We start from the raw sequence: 18,322 nt of genomic DNA, 5'->3' as shown, positions 1-18,322 counted from the left end.
GTCAGACACATGTCCCCCAATGCAGCAGAACGGTCCCCATTAGCGAGACGATGCACGTGAAATCCACCATTAGTTGGCGATAGATAACACCAAGCAACTGCGCAGGAGAAAACGCCGTTGGAATGTTAAGTTTGTAAACCAACATGTGCGGCTTTCAGCTACTGTGTTAAACGTGGGTAACTGCATTCGTTTCCGGTGTACGCATAGCCTTTATATACTTTACCTTTACAAAGGCAATGGTGCATGGTTTGTTTATTTACGCAGTTTATTTCGCCACGTTGTTTATAAAAATGTAATATTGTAGAGTGGGGTAAGATGGGACATGGTTTTACTCTTTCTACCGTCTCTCCGCGATTTTAAAAGAGCGTTGGTAACTGTCTAGGCACAAGTGAAGTGAAGAATCCACCGGTAAATAGCAGAATAGGCTGGTGGAAAGTGATAGTGGTTGGTGGTTAGGGGGTTAGGTGTTGATAATGATGGTTAGTGGGTTAGTGGTTATAGGGGTTAGGGGATAGTGGTTAGCAAATGGTGGGGAAAGGATTCTTCACTAACACCATTGTTTAAAACACAATCAGGAAATATTGGATATAGCTACTTAGCTAGCTGTGTTCCATCTTACCTCACATTACAAATGATGTTAGTTGATTTTGACTTTTAGGGTGTATAGAGAATTGTAAATAGTCTAGTAATTGGTGCTCATGGTTTGGTAATTATCAGTATTTTAATTTAATTCTGGAAAATGGAAAGGTTTGTATTCATGCTTCTTGTGGTGGGATGTGCAAGCGAAACAAGTAAGTTGTTTTTGTTTTTAATTTTTGACTTGTATATATTATGAGCTTTTGGGTTTAAATGACAGTGTTTAATTTTACATATTATAATACATAGCATACTTTTTCATTTGTTCCTTTGAAAACGATAGCGAAGATCATATTATTTAAAAAATGAAGAGAAGGAAATCAACAGCAAATGTTAAATACACTTCTTATGTTATGATAATAAGTCTAGCTCAGTGGTTTAGACTTGTTTGATGCTGCTACTATTGTAAGCAAATGTATCCTTGAGCAAGAAACTTAACGGCAAAGCCAGTGGTTTCTTGGGAGTTGTCTAAATTGTCAACCATACATTAGGTAAAATGACAAAATCTCCTCAAATAATTATTCACAAAGTTACATACATGATAACTTGCTAGCATGTATGAGGTGTATGAAACAAAACACCTGTGTTATAATGGCTGTAGTTGCCCCGCTTGCAAGGATAAATATGTTACATTTATTCATTTATCAGTAATGACATCAGCCTAACGGAAGCTCATGTTTTAATCATATTATCAATGTATACAGAAAAAGTTAAAACAAAACAAAAATATTAAAACACCCATAAAGTTAAAAACCTTATAACTCAATAGCAGATATGAGGTCTTCAAATGGGACTTTTATTTTAGTGTTTAAGGTTGCCCCTCGTGCAAGGATAAATATGTGAATTTCAAAATTTAATCATTTATTATTTTAAATGTTAATGTTTATTGTTGATTGTTGTTACATAATGAATCTATAAAACTGTAACTTAACCTAATTAGTTTATTGGGTAAGCCTTTACCTAGTGTCCAGTAAAAGACCAAAATTTTCACTGGTCACCTGCTAAAGGATTAGCATTTTAATGTATTCTATCTTGATTTACAGTGGACTTATACAACAGTAAATCTGCCACAACAGATCTTAAATGGACACCATTTTCAACAGGAATTGGTGTAAGTGTGCTATTATATTTTCTTTATAACACACCTTATGTCAACTTATTGAACAAATACGAGTTTCATCGTTGTTCAAATACCTTGTATTCTTTCATAAGTTTTGTATTTGTTCACAAGCGAACACGAGTGTTTAAAATATTAAATCATTATGTTATTATACATAATAGGATATTGAATGGATTGTGTCAGTTAGGTTCATAGTCCTATGAAAAACATTTTTAATAGGCTATAATGTTGTAGTGAAGTTGTTTTTTGGGAAATTTATATCTTAAAAATTTTCTTTTCCTTTTTAAATAACTGAAAAACACATTATATATAATATTTCCATGTCATTGAAAAACAGATAGGCTGTTTGTATTTTGTGGGTTGTTTTTTCGACACATTAAAATATATTCTGATTAAAACAATGCAGAATATCTACCAACGCTAAAAAAAGAGTGTGCTTAAAACTTGATCAGGAAATATGGGTTTTTGGTGCTAATGGTTTCCCATTTTTACTGCACTGCTTTTAATTACAGAATTATAAAACCGTAGCCTCACGACTCAAAAAAATGTTTTAAATCTTCAAAACACAATTAAGAAATATTGTGCACTAACATTACCCTATATTACACCATAGTACTATATAGTATCTATCATAAACCAATATTATAGGGGTTCTGGCCATGTTATGAAACCAGCATCCCAGGACTTTTATATTTTTTGTTCCTTTTCCTTACAGTGGGAAGAAGTAAGCAGTTACGATGAAGGCCATCGAACAACAATACGATCTTATCAAGTTTGTCCTCAAGAAGATACAACTGTGGAATCGGATAACTGGATCCGATCACCCTACATTGATGCGCGGTTTGTTAAACTGTATTTAAAAAAAATCCGTACAGCATAGGCCCATCTACATTTTATAATTTTTAAAACAAACTGTTTGCATGGTTTGTTAAACTTTGTTTTAAAAAGCTATATATAAATATATTTTCAGGGTAATTGATTAAATCTGACTTCTAGGTCCCATGATATGCGTAGCCCCAAGACCTTACCCATATAGAAAAGATTGTTTTATATTGTTAACAACTATTTTTATTCATTTTTAAGTAGGAGTAATCCTGTGTCCAATGCATGTGTCACTGTTGTACCTCACCAATACAGAATATGTATTTCACTTTTTCTAACAACTACCTTCTTCATTTTACAGTGATGGCAAGCTGATTCATTTAGATGTAGAATTCTCCATAAACCACTGTTCACATGACACATTGCCCGATAACATGAAAAAAACTCAGTGCAAAGAAACCTTCAATATGTTTTACTACGAAGCGGACGGAGACGTAGCTACCAGCACTTTTCCTCCATGGAGGGAAAAACCTTACGTAAAAATTGACACAATCGCAGCAAATTCAGTGAATCGAGTTAATACCAAAACCTTCAGTTTTGGACCAATTACAAGGTTGGTAATTTCTATGTTATTTTTATTATACAGATACAGTAATGTGGGGGAAGATGGGATACCTACTTACTCTATTTTCTCATCCCATTTGGTAGTAAACAAAAAAATTTAAAGAATTATAAAACCGTATCCTCATGACTCCCACCGACATCCTATTATATGTTTCTAGACGAAGATTGCAAATAGCTCTGTTTCTTATGTTAATATCATAGAAGCCAAACCTGGAGTGGCATGGGATTTTTTGCACTGCATTAATCAGTAATCATTAAAACAAATTTTTCCATTGCAATGCGGGTTTAGTTTTCCTTACCTCCCCTGCATTTAAAAAAAGTTGGTGCCTATAGTTGCTATTGTTTTTTCACAGTTGTCACTACATACCACGTATGCCATTGTTACCATTCAATGCCACATGCCACCCCGTTGCGCAATGATGTTGCAATCTCAGTCTAGCTTTACAGTTGTAATATAAAACATTATGTATATTAATCTCCTTTACCCTGACTATTTCTTACACACTGACTATGACTCTACTCTAATTATAATTCCTTTTTAATAAAAGACTGATGATGCTGTTTAGCCTTTTAGGAAAAATATACATATATTTTTTTAATATAATTTGTCGTCCTCGATTTTTGTCTGGTACTTTTTTTGTAGCAATCATTGTGTTAGATTTTGTTCCATATGATTATGATGTCATACATCATGTTTAATCAATAATTAATCAACCAAAATATTTCCAGACGTGGCTTTTACGTTTCCGTTCAAGACCAGGGAGCATGTATGTCGCTCATTTCCTTGCAAATATACTATTTCTATTGTGGTGAGACGTGGAAAAATCTGGCAGTGTTTCCCAAAACAGTTTCTGGTGATAGCATGGCATCACTGGTGGAAGTGGTGGGTTCTTGTGTGGATCATGCCGTGCAATCAACCAACCTAGGATGTAAGTATTTGGTATTAATATATGTGTTGTTATCATAGGCCTATGATGCCAAATTGTCATCAAAAAATATTCTATCAGTATCTGTACAAATATGTTTGTTATTATATGTGTTTGATATCATATTTTACAAATTATATAAGCCTATACCATTATACATATACTATACATGTAATACGTTTATAGCTATTTATTTTTTATATTTTAAATAGTACTTGGCAGTGACTTCAAACAGTCTTATTTCATGCTTGGTTAGTAAATGTTCCTCAATGACGTCATAGATTTAACTTAACATTATGTCTACACAGTTTCGCAATTAGGCTTTTTTATTGAGGGGGATTCCAATTTTACTTTGAACGCTACTCCTGTAACCATAGCCCTACGGTTTTGAAAGAAAGTTATTAATTGTTTAAAAACAGAGGAATTTTGTAATAATAAAAAAATAAGAAATGCACTAAAACAATTAACACATGTACTGTAACTGTAACCAGACATAGATGAAACATAACTTGCTCTCTGAATAAAACAAATACATTGTAAAACTATAATAGTTCATTTTCTCTTACATAACTACATTAATTCATTTGTTGTTAGTTCTGTTACATCACTATATTAATTCATCGGTTGTTAGTTCTGTTACATTACTATATAAATTTATTTGCTTTTCATAACTATACTAGTTCATTACACTGTATTCCAACAGCACCCGAATACCGATGTAACAGCAATGGTCGTTGGCAAATAAATACGGGTGGTTGCGTGTGTGATGTCGGGTTCCAACCAAATAATCAACAAACCAGATGTCAACGTAAGTTATTTGCAATTTCTGAATACTTAAGTAATAAAAGTGATACCCCCTTGCCCACACTTTCTTATCTATAACATGTTTAATCACTGTCGTTTTGCCGTTGATTCCTTTAAAAACACATGGTTGCAGCAACCACACTTTTTAACTGGCACTCTTTATCCATAGCGTGTTTTAACGACGGTCATTTTGCTGTTATAACCTTTTTTAGTTTTTTTTAGTGTTAAATAATATGATTTTTGCGGTGTTAGAAATAAATTAAAAAGTTATGTTAAGAGAAACCTAAAACTTGGTTATGTAACATAGTATTTTAAAACTATGAACACTCCAGTAGTCCAAATTTTAATAATTCTATTGTCCAAAGAAGTTCAAATATTTAGTTACCATGTTAACAGTTAACACATAGTTCAATAACAAAGAAATTTTCCTAGTTGCCTGACATTGGTAATACTTTAAAACGTCACCCTTTGTTCATTATTCCTCCTAGACCTCGAACATGTTATTTTGTTTTTATATATATATATGTGTACTAATTTAAACATTATAGGTTTTGTAGTTTTTATATGTTAAAAATGTTATTATTTTTTGTGATGGCATTTATATTCTGTTGCCTATTCTGTATTTACACCTAATTTGAATTTTTGTGTTTTTTTTTAATGTTAAAATTATATATTATTTCTTTTGCCAGCGATTTTATTCAGTGGCACGTACATATTTAATTGAAATTCCTAAACCACTTATTTCAACTTCCAAGTTAGATGGTGCTTACCTGAAATATCCGCCCACATAGTGGTTTATAACACTTTCACCTCTGCTAAGCAAACATCTCACATATTTGCCCAAGTGTGAATACACATTGCACAAATTCCCACAGCTTAATGTGTAACGATTATGGTGTAATATATGGCCGTTATTTTGAGCTGTATAGAAATTTTAAAATCTGGTGTAATATAGGACCATTACTTTGTTGCTGTATAGAAATGATAAAAAGTAGCATATTTTACATAATTACATTATTTTTGTATGAACTATAATATCGCAAAATGAACTATAATATCGCACATTTTACATCAAACAATTTTCTGAGCGCCAAATTTTGACTCATTTTTATGTCAATTTTTTTCCCAGTCTGAAAAATAAATTAACCTAATACAGTTAAGCATAAAATATTATTTCACAGGAAATAGAATTACCACATACTAAAGGGGTAAATTTTCAAGGAATAATTTCTGTTATAAATCCTTTTTGTTTGTCTGTTTAGTGTTGAAAATAAAATGCCCTAAAGGCTAATATAGTTTAACACAAAGCATTGTTTCTCACAATTTAATTGGAGTTTGTTATATATATATATATATATATGTATATTTGAAATTTATTTAGTCTAAAACTTAGACAGTGCTAAATAATAAACAATTTTGTATTTTTCAATCTTCGCCACCGTAATTGAAGGGAAAAATAAACTTGTTAGTCTTTTATTGCTAAAGCAACAGGTCACAACTTTAAATTTAATGCTATTTTTTACCCATTTATTTCCTGACAATAGCAACAGCTTACCAGAGTTTTAAATGCTGTATTTTTACCCCATACCTATTTTCCCATTTAATTTATTTCAATACAACAGATTACCAGTGTTTTAAATTTAATGCTATTTTTACCAGCCTGCCCAGATGGGACTTACAAAGTAAGCAACACAATATCGGAATGCCTCCCATGTCCAAACAACAGTGGTTTTAATATCTCACATACCAACCATGCATCTAACAATGAATGTCTGTGTAATACTGGATATGCAAGGGCATCTGGGGAAACTGTGAATACACCATGCACAGGTAAGTTAATAGGCAATTTATTTTTTTAGTTAAATAGGCCTATGTTTTGAAATTTTGGACATTTTACCGAATGATATATGTTTTACTTGATTTTAAATTCTATTTTAGTTCTTTTACAGAATAATACATGTTTTACTTTATTCTAAATTATAATTTTGAACATTTAAAAAACAAAACATGTTTTACTTTACTATAAATTATATTTTACTATGTTTAGTTTTTTTTAATTATTATAATTTTTCTTGGGTACTTTAGCTCAGCAGTCTGTGTTTTAGCTAAAGTAATTGATATATTACAGCATACGACAGGGTAATCTCTTTTATTATTGATTGGCAATTTAAATATTGATTTTCGAACACGTAGCATTGGCTGGGAGATTAAAGACTTAAGTTAACTTGTTATCTCAGCTGCTCCCTCGTCCCCGCTAAATCTGCTCGCCAGTGAGCATGATGGTCATGCCGTAACCTTAACATGGTTACCACCTGTTCATTTGGGTGGCAGGAAAGATATATTTTACAAGTAAATATGATTTATTTTATATAAATTTGCATTGAATAGGAAATTTATTGTCTTTTTTTGCAAAAAATGTGTTTTATACTTGGGGTAAATATATTTACTGTGTTTTATACATAAAGTAAATATAATTTTGAGCTATACATATTTGTTGGGAATTTGAATAAATATGAAATTTAGGTTTTTTGCACTTAATAAAGTGCATAAATTGCCCATTTTACCTTAAATATGGTTTTGCATTTTCATAGGTAAATTATTTTGCATTATATATCAAATTGATTTTTTTGCTAAAAAAAGTTTTTTTTTGCACTCAATAATTTAACCTTTTTACCTTTAGCAATTTTCGTGTTCATAATGGTGTAATGTTTATTCCATTTTTGTTTGTCGTTAAATAAACGTGTCTTCTTAAGCTGACGGCGCACTGTACGCAGCATCTTAATTAATGTTGACAGTTTACCAATCTAAGCACTTCTATTGATTGCTCTCTTTGTGTCTAAATTTGCACAGGGAATTTAAATTATTAATATGTAAATACCTAAAAAAGAGAAAAAGTACTGTAAATACTAATAAAAATGAATATAATCAGTTCCACTGCTCTTATATATATCATTAAAGTTTCTTAAGCGAAAAAATGCAAAATTTTCCAGTTTTGATGAATATATATAAACTATACAAATATAATCTATACATTGTGTGGTTTTCAAATATAAAAAAAATTAATATTTTTTTGTGCCACCCAACATACACAGTTACATTGCTTCCATGTATCAATACTTAATTATGGTCTTGTAAATACTAAAAAATATTTTGTTTCAGAATTGGCTGCAAATCTACCCCATTATGGGAGCTTGAGCAATTTATCTCTTGTTCCAATGCGTTGGTGTATCAACCGCATCTAAATGAAGGGAAAATATTCAGTACGACTCTCCAGATATCCAATATGTCACCCTACACACAGTATATGCTATCTATTCAAGCAGCGAATGGTGTCAGTGGTATTATTGACAATTATGACGTCACAAACAGCATTGCTACTGTCACAGTAAACACAACCCAGTCAAGTAAGTATGATGATTTGATTTTTGCTACAAACCAAAAAAATATACAAAAAAACTATCATTATAATTTAAAAAAAAACAAAACTTTTTTTTACTTTTATAATACATACAAGACACGCCCAGTTTAAAAACTACATGTCTATTATGACATTCATTATTAAATGCATCACATACCTGCACATTCTGTGCCATACAATTTTCATTCAAGATAAGCCAGTAAAATGACCCAGAAATTCACACAAATAGAATATACTGACAATAAAATAGTTTGAAACCCCCCCCACTTTTTTTTCGGATCACGCCATTGAATATAACTATTATTATTATTTATTGTCTTTAATATCCTATAGCTCCGTCAAGTGTTTACGGAATCGAAACAAGTGATATCGAACCAACCTCAGCAACTTTATCATGGCATGTACCTCGTTATCCAAATGGAGAGATAATTGAATATGTTGTAAAACTTCAATATGGGGGCCATAGTAATACACCAACTCTGGTCAAGGTATAGTCAGATTAATGTATTAAAATCTATATTTTAACTATGTTTTATCTATTTATAAATATTGAAAAACAATGTATTAATTTTTTAGAAATTATAAGAAGTAAAAAACATTTTAGTTTAGAAGTAGAAAAATTATATTTAAGAAATTTATTAGAAGTATAATTTTTTTATATATATATCATTTACATATACCTTGTCCTTATAAAAATTGATTAGTATTGTGAAATTGCCAGGAGAGCTGTTTTAACTATGATATGTCTACCAGTTTAGGGACAATATTTTGCCCAAAATCCTTCAAAATGACAATGTGCACCAATGCGTAACTTTAGTCAAGTGCTTCTTAAGTCTCCTGTCTTAAAAGTGGGTCAATTGGCTCGGTTGGGTTGCCTAAAAATTACTTTTAAAGTATATTACATGTTCTGTGTTTGTAAAAGTTAAATCATTTTTTTGTTTTCTTACAAAAAGTTAAGCGAAATGTAGTTTTGGAAATTAGGTTCTAAAGCAATGTTATAAATTGAGGGTTAATACTTAGGTCGCTGAATTAAAAGGTGTAGGAGCACTGATATAAAAGGATATATATATAACATTTTTTGTTTCATACAGTATACTATCATTTTAAAAATACCATTCTTCAGAACTCGGAATTAAGACTTGTATTTTTGCTCTTCTCGCAAAAATTTAAACTATGTTTCGAGTCAAATTTTTGCCGGAAAATCCAAAATACAAATATAAATATGCCTGGCACCAACAGTATATATATATTATGAGTTGAAATTTATGGTTTTGAATAAACTTATACACCTCACAAAAATTCACACTTTTACAAAAAAATCACACTTTCACAAAAATATACACTTTTTAAGTTTACATATTTTTCAACAGACAAGTGACACAACAGTGCATTTAGATGGCTTACTCTCCAACACCAATTACATAGTTCTTATCCATGCAAGGACTGTGGCTGGATTTGGTCCTTTCAGCAAACCGATCTCTTTCAAGACCCTCACCCCAGCTACTATAGCAAAACCAGTCACTGTCTCGCCCACTGTTAATGTTCCTGTCATTGCTGGCGCAGTTTGTGGTTTAGCGCTAGTAATCATTCTTATAGTAGTGGTTTTGAGGTGCAGGAAAACAGGAAACTTTTTGTGTTTTACCTGCAAAAGAATCAATACAAAAGATATGGAAATGTCTTTAGATGTAAAATCAGACCCAATGATTTCTGAGCGATTAATAGGTAATTGAGTTGTTTTATTCCATTATTGAATGGGTTATAATATGTGTAGTGAATTTTTGAAAAAATATGAAATAAATTTTTAGGTTTTTTTATTTGAACGTTAATTAGGTTAATATAATAATAATAATTTTTCTTCTTAAATATGAACCAAAGTATATTTTTTGCATATAAAATGTAATATTTAGTATAGTAATTGATCTTATTACGATTAACTAAAACAGTTTTTACCTATAAAATATAACTTTTAATTATTTATAAACTTTATATTAATATATAAACCAAAATACATAATTCAACCTATACAGATTATATTGACTGTATTATATGTTTGTATAAGTATTAGACCCCAACTAAAATCCATTTTTTATTTGACTTAGTTGACCTACCACCCCGAGATCGAATATATGTGAAATACCCCAACCCCCAAACCGCATTGGCCAAATTTAAATGTGAAATAAACCCATCAGCTATTACTATTGAAGATGTAATAGGTTCAGGTAAATTATATTTGTATTGCGCTGTGGCACAGTTGGTTAGCGCGCGTGTTTCTAACCAAGAGGTAATGGGTTGAAGGGTTGTCGCTGCTACCAGTGGGAGTGTGTCATTTGGAAAGACACCGTATGGCAATTGCTCCAACCCAGTGGTCACTAATGGGTTGTCTAAACTGTCAGGCATACAGTATTAGAGAAAAAATACCTATAAAGTTACATACGTGATAACTTGTAATTTGGCATGAGGTGTATGAAACAGAACACCCGTGCTATAACGACTGTCGTTTTCCGGTCAGGCGAGGTAAAGCAAGTTACATTCATTCATTCTTTCATATTTAAGTTAATATTTAATGCCCACTTATCTCTTAATAAGAGTTAAATGGGTTTAACAGGACTGTATGAATATTTTATGATTTGTTTAAAACAGAGGTAATTGAATGCTTTTAAATCGGTTTTGTGCAGCAAAATTTTCACTAATTAGTAATAATTTATATATTGACATGTGATGTACAAAATGTTAAAAACCGAGTTTTAAAAATTTTAATTTACTCCCAAAATAAAACGATGCCCAAGGCTTGTGTAACATTTGCTTCTGATAGCTGTACAATGAAAATACTTCACATTTTGAAACGGTTTTAAGTAGTTGTGGTGCCATACTAGAACCCTTACAATTTACCACAAAAATTGTAAAAATCACAAACACTTTCATACCTTTTAGGTAGTTTTCAAATAAAGACTTCATTTATTTCATTTAAAAACTGTTTAAAATATCATATATGTTATACTTTATATACAAAACCTACTTAAATTTGAAATGAAATTTACTCTTATTTAAATAATTTTCATATCTGGACTTTTAATCTCAGATTTATAAATTTGTGAAACCCGGAAACATTTCGTATGATTTAAAATCACCTACAGCTACTTGTGTTCATCTAATTTTTATGTGAATACTTTCATATATAGTCTACTTAAATATCATATCATATGAAATAAACTCACATGCATAGAATTTTCATATAAAGACTTTTATATCTTTCCTATGAAACCTGCTTAAATATCATATCATATGAAATAAACTAATATTCATATAATTTTCACGTGAAGGTGAATTTGCTGAAGTATGTTGCGGGCGTCTCGTACATGAAAACAAAACCATAAAAGTTGCTGTGAAAAGATTGAAAGATTCAGCCACAAGTGTGGATGAAACAAACTTCCTACAGGAAGGAGTTACATTGACACAGTTTGATGATGCTAATGTAGTTAAGATACAAGGAGTTGTCACTAGTTGTGAGTATAACTTTCATTGCATCTCACATTTGAACTTTAAGGATTTTTTAAAGCTTTTTACATTAGAAGGATTTTTTTACAGCATAAATGTAAAGAATTTTAGTCTAAATTGTTTAAATTTAAGAACAGTTCTAATATGTAGCTTTTTTCTGAAAAAATCACCCAAATAAGGACAAAAAAGGTGTATTTATTTTACACAATATTTTAATTAAGTCTAGTCGAAATAGTAAGAAATAGAATTATATATGATATTATTGGTCAATATTTTAGTTTATAATGTCATAATACTGATTGGTATGAGTTTTTAACATGATTTTTACTTTCAGCTCCGAATATTATGATCGTATTTGAATACATGGAGAATGGAGCATTAGATAAATATTTGCAAGTAAGTAGGTTTAACATTTTCTTTCTTTTTAACATTGGTTGCTTTTTAATTATTTTGTGCAAAGTATTTAACATGGTTTAACTTGATTTAAGTGGTAGGGTCAAAACTATGTTTTTAGGGCCATGAGCATACATCTGTTTTTTGGTTAATTTAAAGGGTAGTTGCTGCAAATTACGGAATAAATACGGGATGTTGCTTTAACCCAGTGGTCACTAATAGGTTGTCATAACGATCAGCCAAACGCAAAAAAAAACAATAATTATCCACAAAGTTACTTATGTGGTAATTTCTAAGCGGGCACGAGTTTTATGAAACAGAACACCCCTGTTATAGCAACTGTCATCTTCTGACCACACAGGAATAAAGCAAGTTACATTTATTCGTGTTATAACCCTTTTCGGCCGCTCGGGGATAAATAAGTTACATTCATTCTTTCATTGCAGTTACATAAGAATGACATTACATTGTTCCAATTACTTGAAATGTTACGCGGCATCGCAAGTGGAATGAAATATCTTTCATCAATGAAATATGTTCATCGAGATTTAGCTGCAAGAAATATCCTCGTTAATTCTCAACTTGTTTGTAAAGTATCCGACTTTGGTCTTTCAAGAACTCTTGAGAATGACCCTCAAGCTACCTATACTACACAGGTATTAATATGATTATTTGAATATTAGTAATATTTCAGTATATAGTAGAGTGGGGAAAGACGGGAGACCTTTAGCACATAATATTCAAATATAATGAAATATAAATAACGCGTTTTAAACAATTAACACCGGTTAATGGGAATCGTAAAGATACAGTTTTATAATTTTTTGAATATTCTTTGTTTACTACCAAATCGGACAAGAAATAAAATAAAAAGGTGTCCCATCTTCTCCCACCCTACTATATGTTAACAAATAAAATTATAAACAAATAAAAATAAAAAGATAAATAAAATTTATTTAATTAAATGATAATTTTTTCAGGGTGGTAAGATAGCTATAAGATGGACTGCACCAGAAAGTATTTTATTTCGTCAATTTACATCAGCAAGTGATGTGTGGAGCTATGGGATCGTTATGTGGGAAGTCATGTCTTATGGGGAGAAACCTTACTGGGATATGAGTAATAAACAAGTTATGGAAAGCATACAAAAGGGAATGAGGCTTCCTTCACCAATGGTATGAATGAATGTAATTTGCTTTATTCTGCAGGTCTAGAAAGCGACAGTCATTAAAACACGGGTGTTCTGTTTCATACACTTCGTGCCAACTTACGAGATACCATGTATGTTACTTTGTGGGTGATTATTTTTGGGAGGAAAATTTTAAACAGTCGTATCATGTCCAGCTTTGGGCACAGTGGTTGGCGTGCTGAGGTGTATGAAACAGAACACCTGTCTTATACCAAGTTACCAACTGTCGATTTGCTGATGATTCCTTCTTTTCATTCTTTAAATAACAGGATCTTCCCTTTTTAGAAAATAAGTTAAAGTTTCCCACCAGTGTAAGTTCTGTACCAATGTTCAATATATTTTAGAACTGTCCAAAACCTCTGCATGATTTAATGTTGGAATGCTGGTTTGCTGAGGTAAAAGATCGACCAAGTTTTCTTCAAATTTTCCAGAAGTTGAATCGCTTGTTAAGAGATTGGGTGGAACAACCAGTAGCAAGTGTTGCCAGCAAGTATGTTGAACGGTTTATATTCTATGTGGGTGAAGTCCTTGTCGAGGGCCTCGGATTTGTGTGTTCTGTTTCGTACACCTTATGTCAGCTTATGAGTTTATGGTGTAACTTTAAAAATTTTTTTTCTGTGTGGCTAACAGTTGAGAGAACTTATTAGTGACCACTGGGTTGGAGCATTTGCCATTAAGTGTCTTACCCAAATACACACCCGTTCACAATTGTAGCAGCATTGAGCTTTGAACCCGGTATATTATTTATATTTTACCAACAGGCCGACACCCAGATTACACCGTGACATCACAAACGTACAACAATGGTTGGATAAGTTATGCATGAGCGAATACAGCGAAACTTTCAACGAAAATGAAATAAAGAACTTACATCTTGTTTCCACACTAACTGCAAGGTAAGCTGCTTTTTCTCTGCTTATGTTATGTCAGTACTTTGGTTTTACAACTTTAGCGTAGAAATACTTTGTTAGTCTTTAAAAGAATGAGGCAAGAAAAGAGAATGAAAACATGTTCATCTTACCCCACCCTACCATATACAAAAAAATGTTTTAAGATTTCAAAAAAATATGCATGACAATTTTTTTAAAAATCAGACATACATAACTAAAGTCTTTTTTTTAGAATTCAAACATATACACATTTCTTTAATATCTCCCTTTTTCAGTGATTTAAAGGCAATGGGCATCTCCAATGAAGATCATAAACGTGTAATACTAGATGGTGTGCTTGCTCTCAAACGTAGATTCGCACAAGAAGTATAAATTGTCCGATTTATTGCGCATGAGATTACTATAAGCTTAAAAACAACCGAATTTTCTAAAGTGTTTTTTTTTACTAAGCAATTGTACCTGTAGCATGTGTTACAAACACGAATGTTAAAATAAAGCTTTGTTTATATTTTGTTTGTCATTTTATGCATAAACCAGACAGACGTGGTGTAACTGCGTATAAAAGATTGTGGAAGATGGGACACCTTTGGCACATAATATCCGAATATCCTGATCGTGTTTTGAACAAACAAAAACGGCTATGGGAGTTATAAGGATTTGGTTTAGTAATTCTTTGAATGTTTTTCGTTTACTACCAAATAGGACGAGAAAATAGCGGGCGGGAAGCGTAAGATGTTATAAACCGGTGCTCTAATTTATATTTGTGTATGTAACCTTATGGGTGAATGCTTTTTGTTTCTCTTTTTAAGTTTACCTGACAATTTAGGCAACAAATTCGTGGTCACTGAGCTAGAGTAATTTAGGTGTCTTTACCAGGGACACATACGCACAATTGTGGCAGCAGTGAGCTTCGAACCCAGTTTCATGTTATTAACATTACAACAATTACTCTGATAAAGTCGCTTTAAATAGAACGTTTATGTCAGTACATGCAAAATAAGTTTGCACAGAAAAATTTAATAAGTTGCTGCTGTAACTATATCTGTTTGTTTTGGCCAGAATGTCATATATAAAATATAATATTTGTGTGGTGTATAAACTGTCGGTTCTAAGTAATAGCAATGCTCCAAACCAGTGGTCAAATTGTCAGCCATATGGAAAACCATGTTTCGAATTTGTCTATACTCGCAAAAGTACACAAAGTACAGAGTAAGGGTGGAAAAGGAATCTCAGAAATTGCTGTCACGCGAAGACTAACATTTGTGTGCAACTGCCACGATTTTTATTTGACACCTTTTTCCACACTTTTTATCCATAGCGTGCTGTTTTAACCAATGTTTATTTTCTGTTGATTCTCTTCTCTTCATTCTTTAAACAATAATGATCTTCGCCATCGAGATAAATAAAGAGGATTTTTGTGTGCAGTTTTGTTTTGAAACACGTTGAAACTTTTTTAGTGTGTATTGTTTTTATGTTTCATTTACCAAATATTACTTTTAAGAAATTTAATTGACTTCTTGGTAAAATCGTGACAAAGTTTGCCACAAAAAATACGTCCCAGTTCATAAAATTGTTTTAACTATTTATTTGCTTGTTTATATTTTATACAGTGCTCGCTATTTCTGGAAATATATTGTTTATACAATTTCTTAAATAAATAAATAACTATAGCCTACGCAATAAAAAAAAAGTAAAACAGAAAAATTAGTTGAATTTAATTGCAAACAAATAGCTAGGCCCGGTTTGTAATAATTTTGGGCAAAAAAACAAAACTTCATTTACGAAACAATATTATATAATGGACATCGTTCGCGTAAATATAGGCCTCTTATTTACTGAGTATGTATTCCTGCTCCAAGTATTGAGTCGGCCGTTTGTACCCCAGCTGATGTCGTTTTCTCAATTTATCCAACACCGTCTACATTTTCGAGCGTATTTCTCCCACTCCCGAGGAGAAACTTGCTCCTCCTGGAGCCTCCGTCCAATCGGAGCTTGGTATTTCTCCCACTCGCACAAGCCTTGCATTACAGTTCGGATTTCGTTTTCAAGAATTTTATTTAACAAAACGCGAGACTTCTCTAATTGCTCATTCTAGAAGCTTCGAAACATGCGCGAAAATCTTATGCTGTTTGGGCTCATTAGCTCACCAAGAGCTTTTGGGCGGGCGTTCTGTTGCTCGTTTTGTTGGTTTTCAGTAGTGTTTAACTATTTGACTAGGGTTGTATATTTATACATATCTAACTTAAACTAACCACGGCCAACTAAGAGGCGTGATTTAACCCATAACCACCCTGGCGGGTTTTCCTTTTTAAGGTGTTTTACAGATCACTTAAGTTAGGACGTTAGGGGATTGTTACTGTTTTATTTAGCGCCTAAAGCAGGCAGTTTTATTTAGACTGGCCCACTGTATATCGTGGTGTCAGAACGTAAGTAAGGTGAAATCGTTTACCTGTTTTCTGCACAGGGTGTTTATATAGTAGGGCGGAGGAAGATGGGACACCTTTTCATTATATTTTCTCTTCGCATTTGGTGGTAAAGAAATAACATTCAAGGAATTATGAAACCGTATCCTCAAATACTCCAATAGACCATTGTTAATTGTTTAAAACACGATCAGGATACTTGGATATTATGCGCTAAAGGTGTCTCGTCTTCCCCCACCCTACTATATTTTACAGAGTCTAATTCTAAACCTGTTTACCTGATTTGATATGAACCAAGTTAGTAATGTTACAAGGCAGCCGCCTGCAATACGTTTATCTGATGCTCATAGAAATAGCTAGAAGTTGCTGTCAGTTAAGGGCAGTGTCTTAATTAGGATGCCCGGCACAAATGGTGTCTGGTGTCACTATCTAGTGGATCGAACGTGGGCCAACACTTTAGTTGGTTTAGGGTTAATTTAATAAGATTATTTCCCTTAAACTTTTTTTTAATAAAACGGCCCATTTTAACCATCCAGAGGAAAGTAATCTATTTAGACAGTTTTAAAAGCCACGTTTGGATTCATTATTATTAATAATAATGTATATATTAATAAGTTTAATAATGTGTATTTACTAATTAAATAATAGCTTTTGTTTGGACTACAAGCAATTTACGGGCAAACTGAGTGAATGAAAGACCGAGTGGGCGAAATAACTGAACAAAATGTTATGAAAAAGAAGTATTTAGAATGCCGGGCCAAATGGCTACAGATATAGTGTTATGAATGTCAAGGGCCAAATGACTGCAGAGAATTCTGTATAATATACTAAGGTGGGGGGAAACGGGACACCTTTAGCACATATTGTCTAAATATTCTGTTATCCTGGTCGTGTTTTAAACAATTGACAACGGTCTATGGGGGTCGTGAGGATACGGTTTTGCGATGCTTTAAATATTTTTTGTTTGACCAAGTAGTACCAAAAAATTAGGATAAAAATGTAGGTGCCCTATCTTCCCCACCTTACTATACAGTTTCAAAATAGTGAATAAACAAACACAAATGGTGTTTTAAACACAAATTGTGTTTCAACGAAGAGGAGCATCTACAAATGCGGTTGGTACCAGAATCTGTATCTTTCTCTTTTAACCATAGCGGTGGGCTTGGCGCATGGGACAACGTCTATGTTGGGCATATGTCGTATAGGGCTTCCAGCGCCGTGCACAGGTGTATTTTTCCGCGACTTGTGTAATAGTTTTGTCCATTTTTACCCCCTTTACTCGTGCACGGCGCTTTACTGTTTTGTACAATTTTCGTCACCATTTCGTTGTACAACTTTTTTTGTGTGCCTGGATGGCAACCCAGAAAATGTGCCACCACAGGGCAGGTCGCGCATAGGTTTAGTTGGTGGCACATTGAAGATTTCGGTACAGATGCTGGTCTGTACCTGTCCTTTAAATGTTTTCTTTTTATTGTTTGTTCAGTATCCATGCCCAGCTCACCAAACCAATTACTTTTAGAGCTTAACTTAATAGGTTATACCAAGTTTAACAGTAACATCCTACAGGTGTCCCAGTCCTACA

General features: G+C 32.4%; 1 protein-coding gene and 1 non-coding gene across 3 annotated transcripts in view; both read left to right on the top strand.

The window, feature by feature from the left end:
* LOC100175579 (ephrin type-A receptor 5-like) overlaps window positions 1-14,825 on the top strand; it is a 17,210-nt gene extending 2,385 nt beyond the window's left edge. Inside the window, exons 1-19 of one of the 2 annotated variants that reach the window (XM_002131097.5) lie at window positions 640-791; window positions 1,680-1,747; window positions 2,472-2,596; window positions 2,940-3,191; window positions 3,932-4,131; window positions 4,832-4,936; window positions 6,592-6,762; window positions 7,170-7,281; window positions 8,092-8,336; window positions 8,684-8,838; window positions 9,721-10,072; window positions 10,450-10,569; window positions 11,671-11,853; window positions 12,180-12,241; window positions 12,685-12,894; window positions 13,219-13,413; window positions 13,772-13,917; window positions 14,189-14,323; window positions 14,593-14,825. In XM_002131097.5, coding sequence (XP_002131133.1) covers window positions 740-791; window positions 1,680-1,747; window positions 2,472-2,596; window positions 2,940-3,191; window positions 3,932-4,131; window positions 4,832-4,936; window positions 6,592-6,762; window positions 7,170-7,281; window positions 8,092-8,336; window positions 8,684-8,838; window positions 9,721-10,072; window positions 10,450-10,569; window positions 11,671-11,853; window positions 12,180-12,241; window positions 12,685-12,894; window positions 13,219-13,413; window positions 13,772-13,917; window positions 14,189-14,323; window positions 14,593-14,689 — 2,985 coding nt within the window. In that variant the 5' untranslated portion in view covers window positions 640-739 and the 3' untranslated portion in view covers window positions 14,690-14,825. Of the gene's footprint in view, window positions 1-639; window positions 792-1,679; window positions 1,748-2,471; window positions 2,597-2,939; window positions 3,192-3,931; window positions 4,132-4,831; window positions 4,937-6,591; window positions 6,763-7,169; window positions 7,282-8,091; window positions 8,337-8,683; window positions 8,839-9,720; window positions 10,073-10,449; window positions 10,570-11,670; window positions 11,854-12,179; window positions 12,242-12,684; window positions 12,895-13,218; window positions 13,414-13,771; window positions 13,918-14,188; window positions 14,324-14,592 lie in introns of those variants that run through there. The other variant, XM_018812464.2, reaches the window with a different exon arrangement.
* mir4174 (microRNA 4174) lies at window positions 9,506-9,552 on the top strand. The gene has a single exon (NR_034570.1). It is a non-coding gene; the product is annotated as a microRNA 4174 (primary transcript).
* Window positions 14,826-18,322: the final 3,497 nt, after the last annotated feature.

Source organism: Ciona intestinalis, chromosome 7 (assembly GCF_000224145.3).
Source record: "Ciona intestinalis chromosome 7, KH, whole genome shotgun sequence".
Lineage (NCBI taxonomy): Eukaryota > Metazoa > Chordata > Ascidiacea > Phlebobranchia > Cionidae > Ciona > Ciona intestinalis.
The sequence above is the reverse complement of the archived record's forward strand: the minus strand, read 5'-3'. Positions and strand labels throughout refer to the sequence as shown.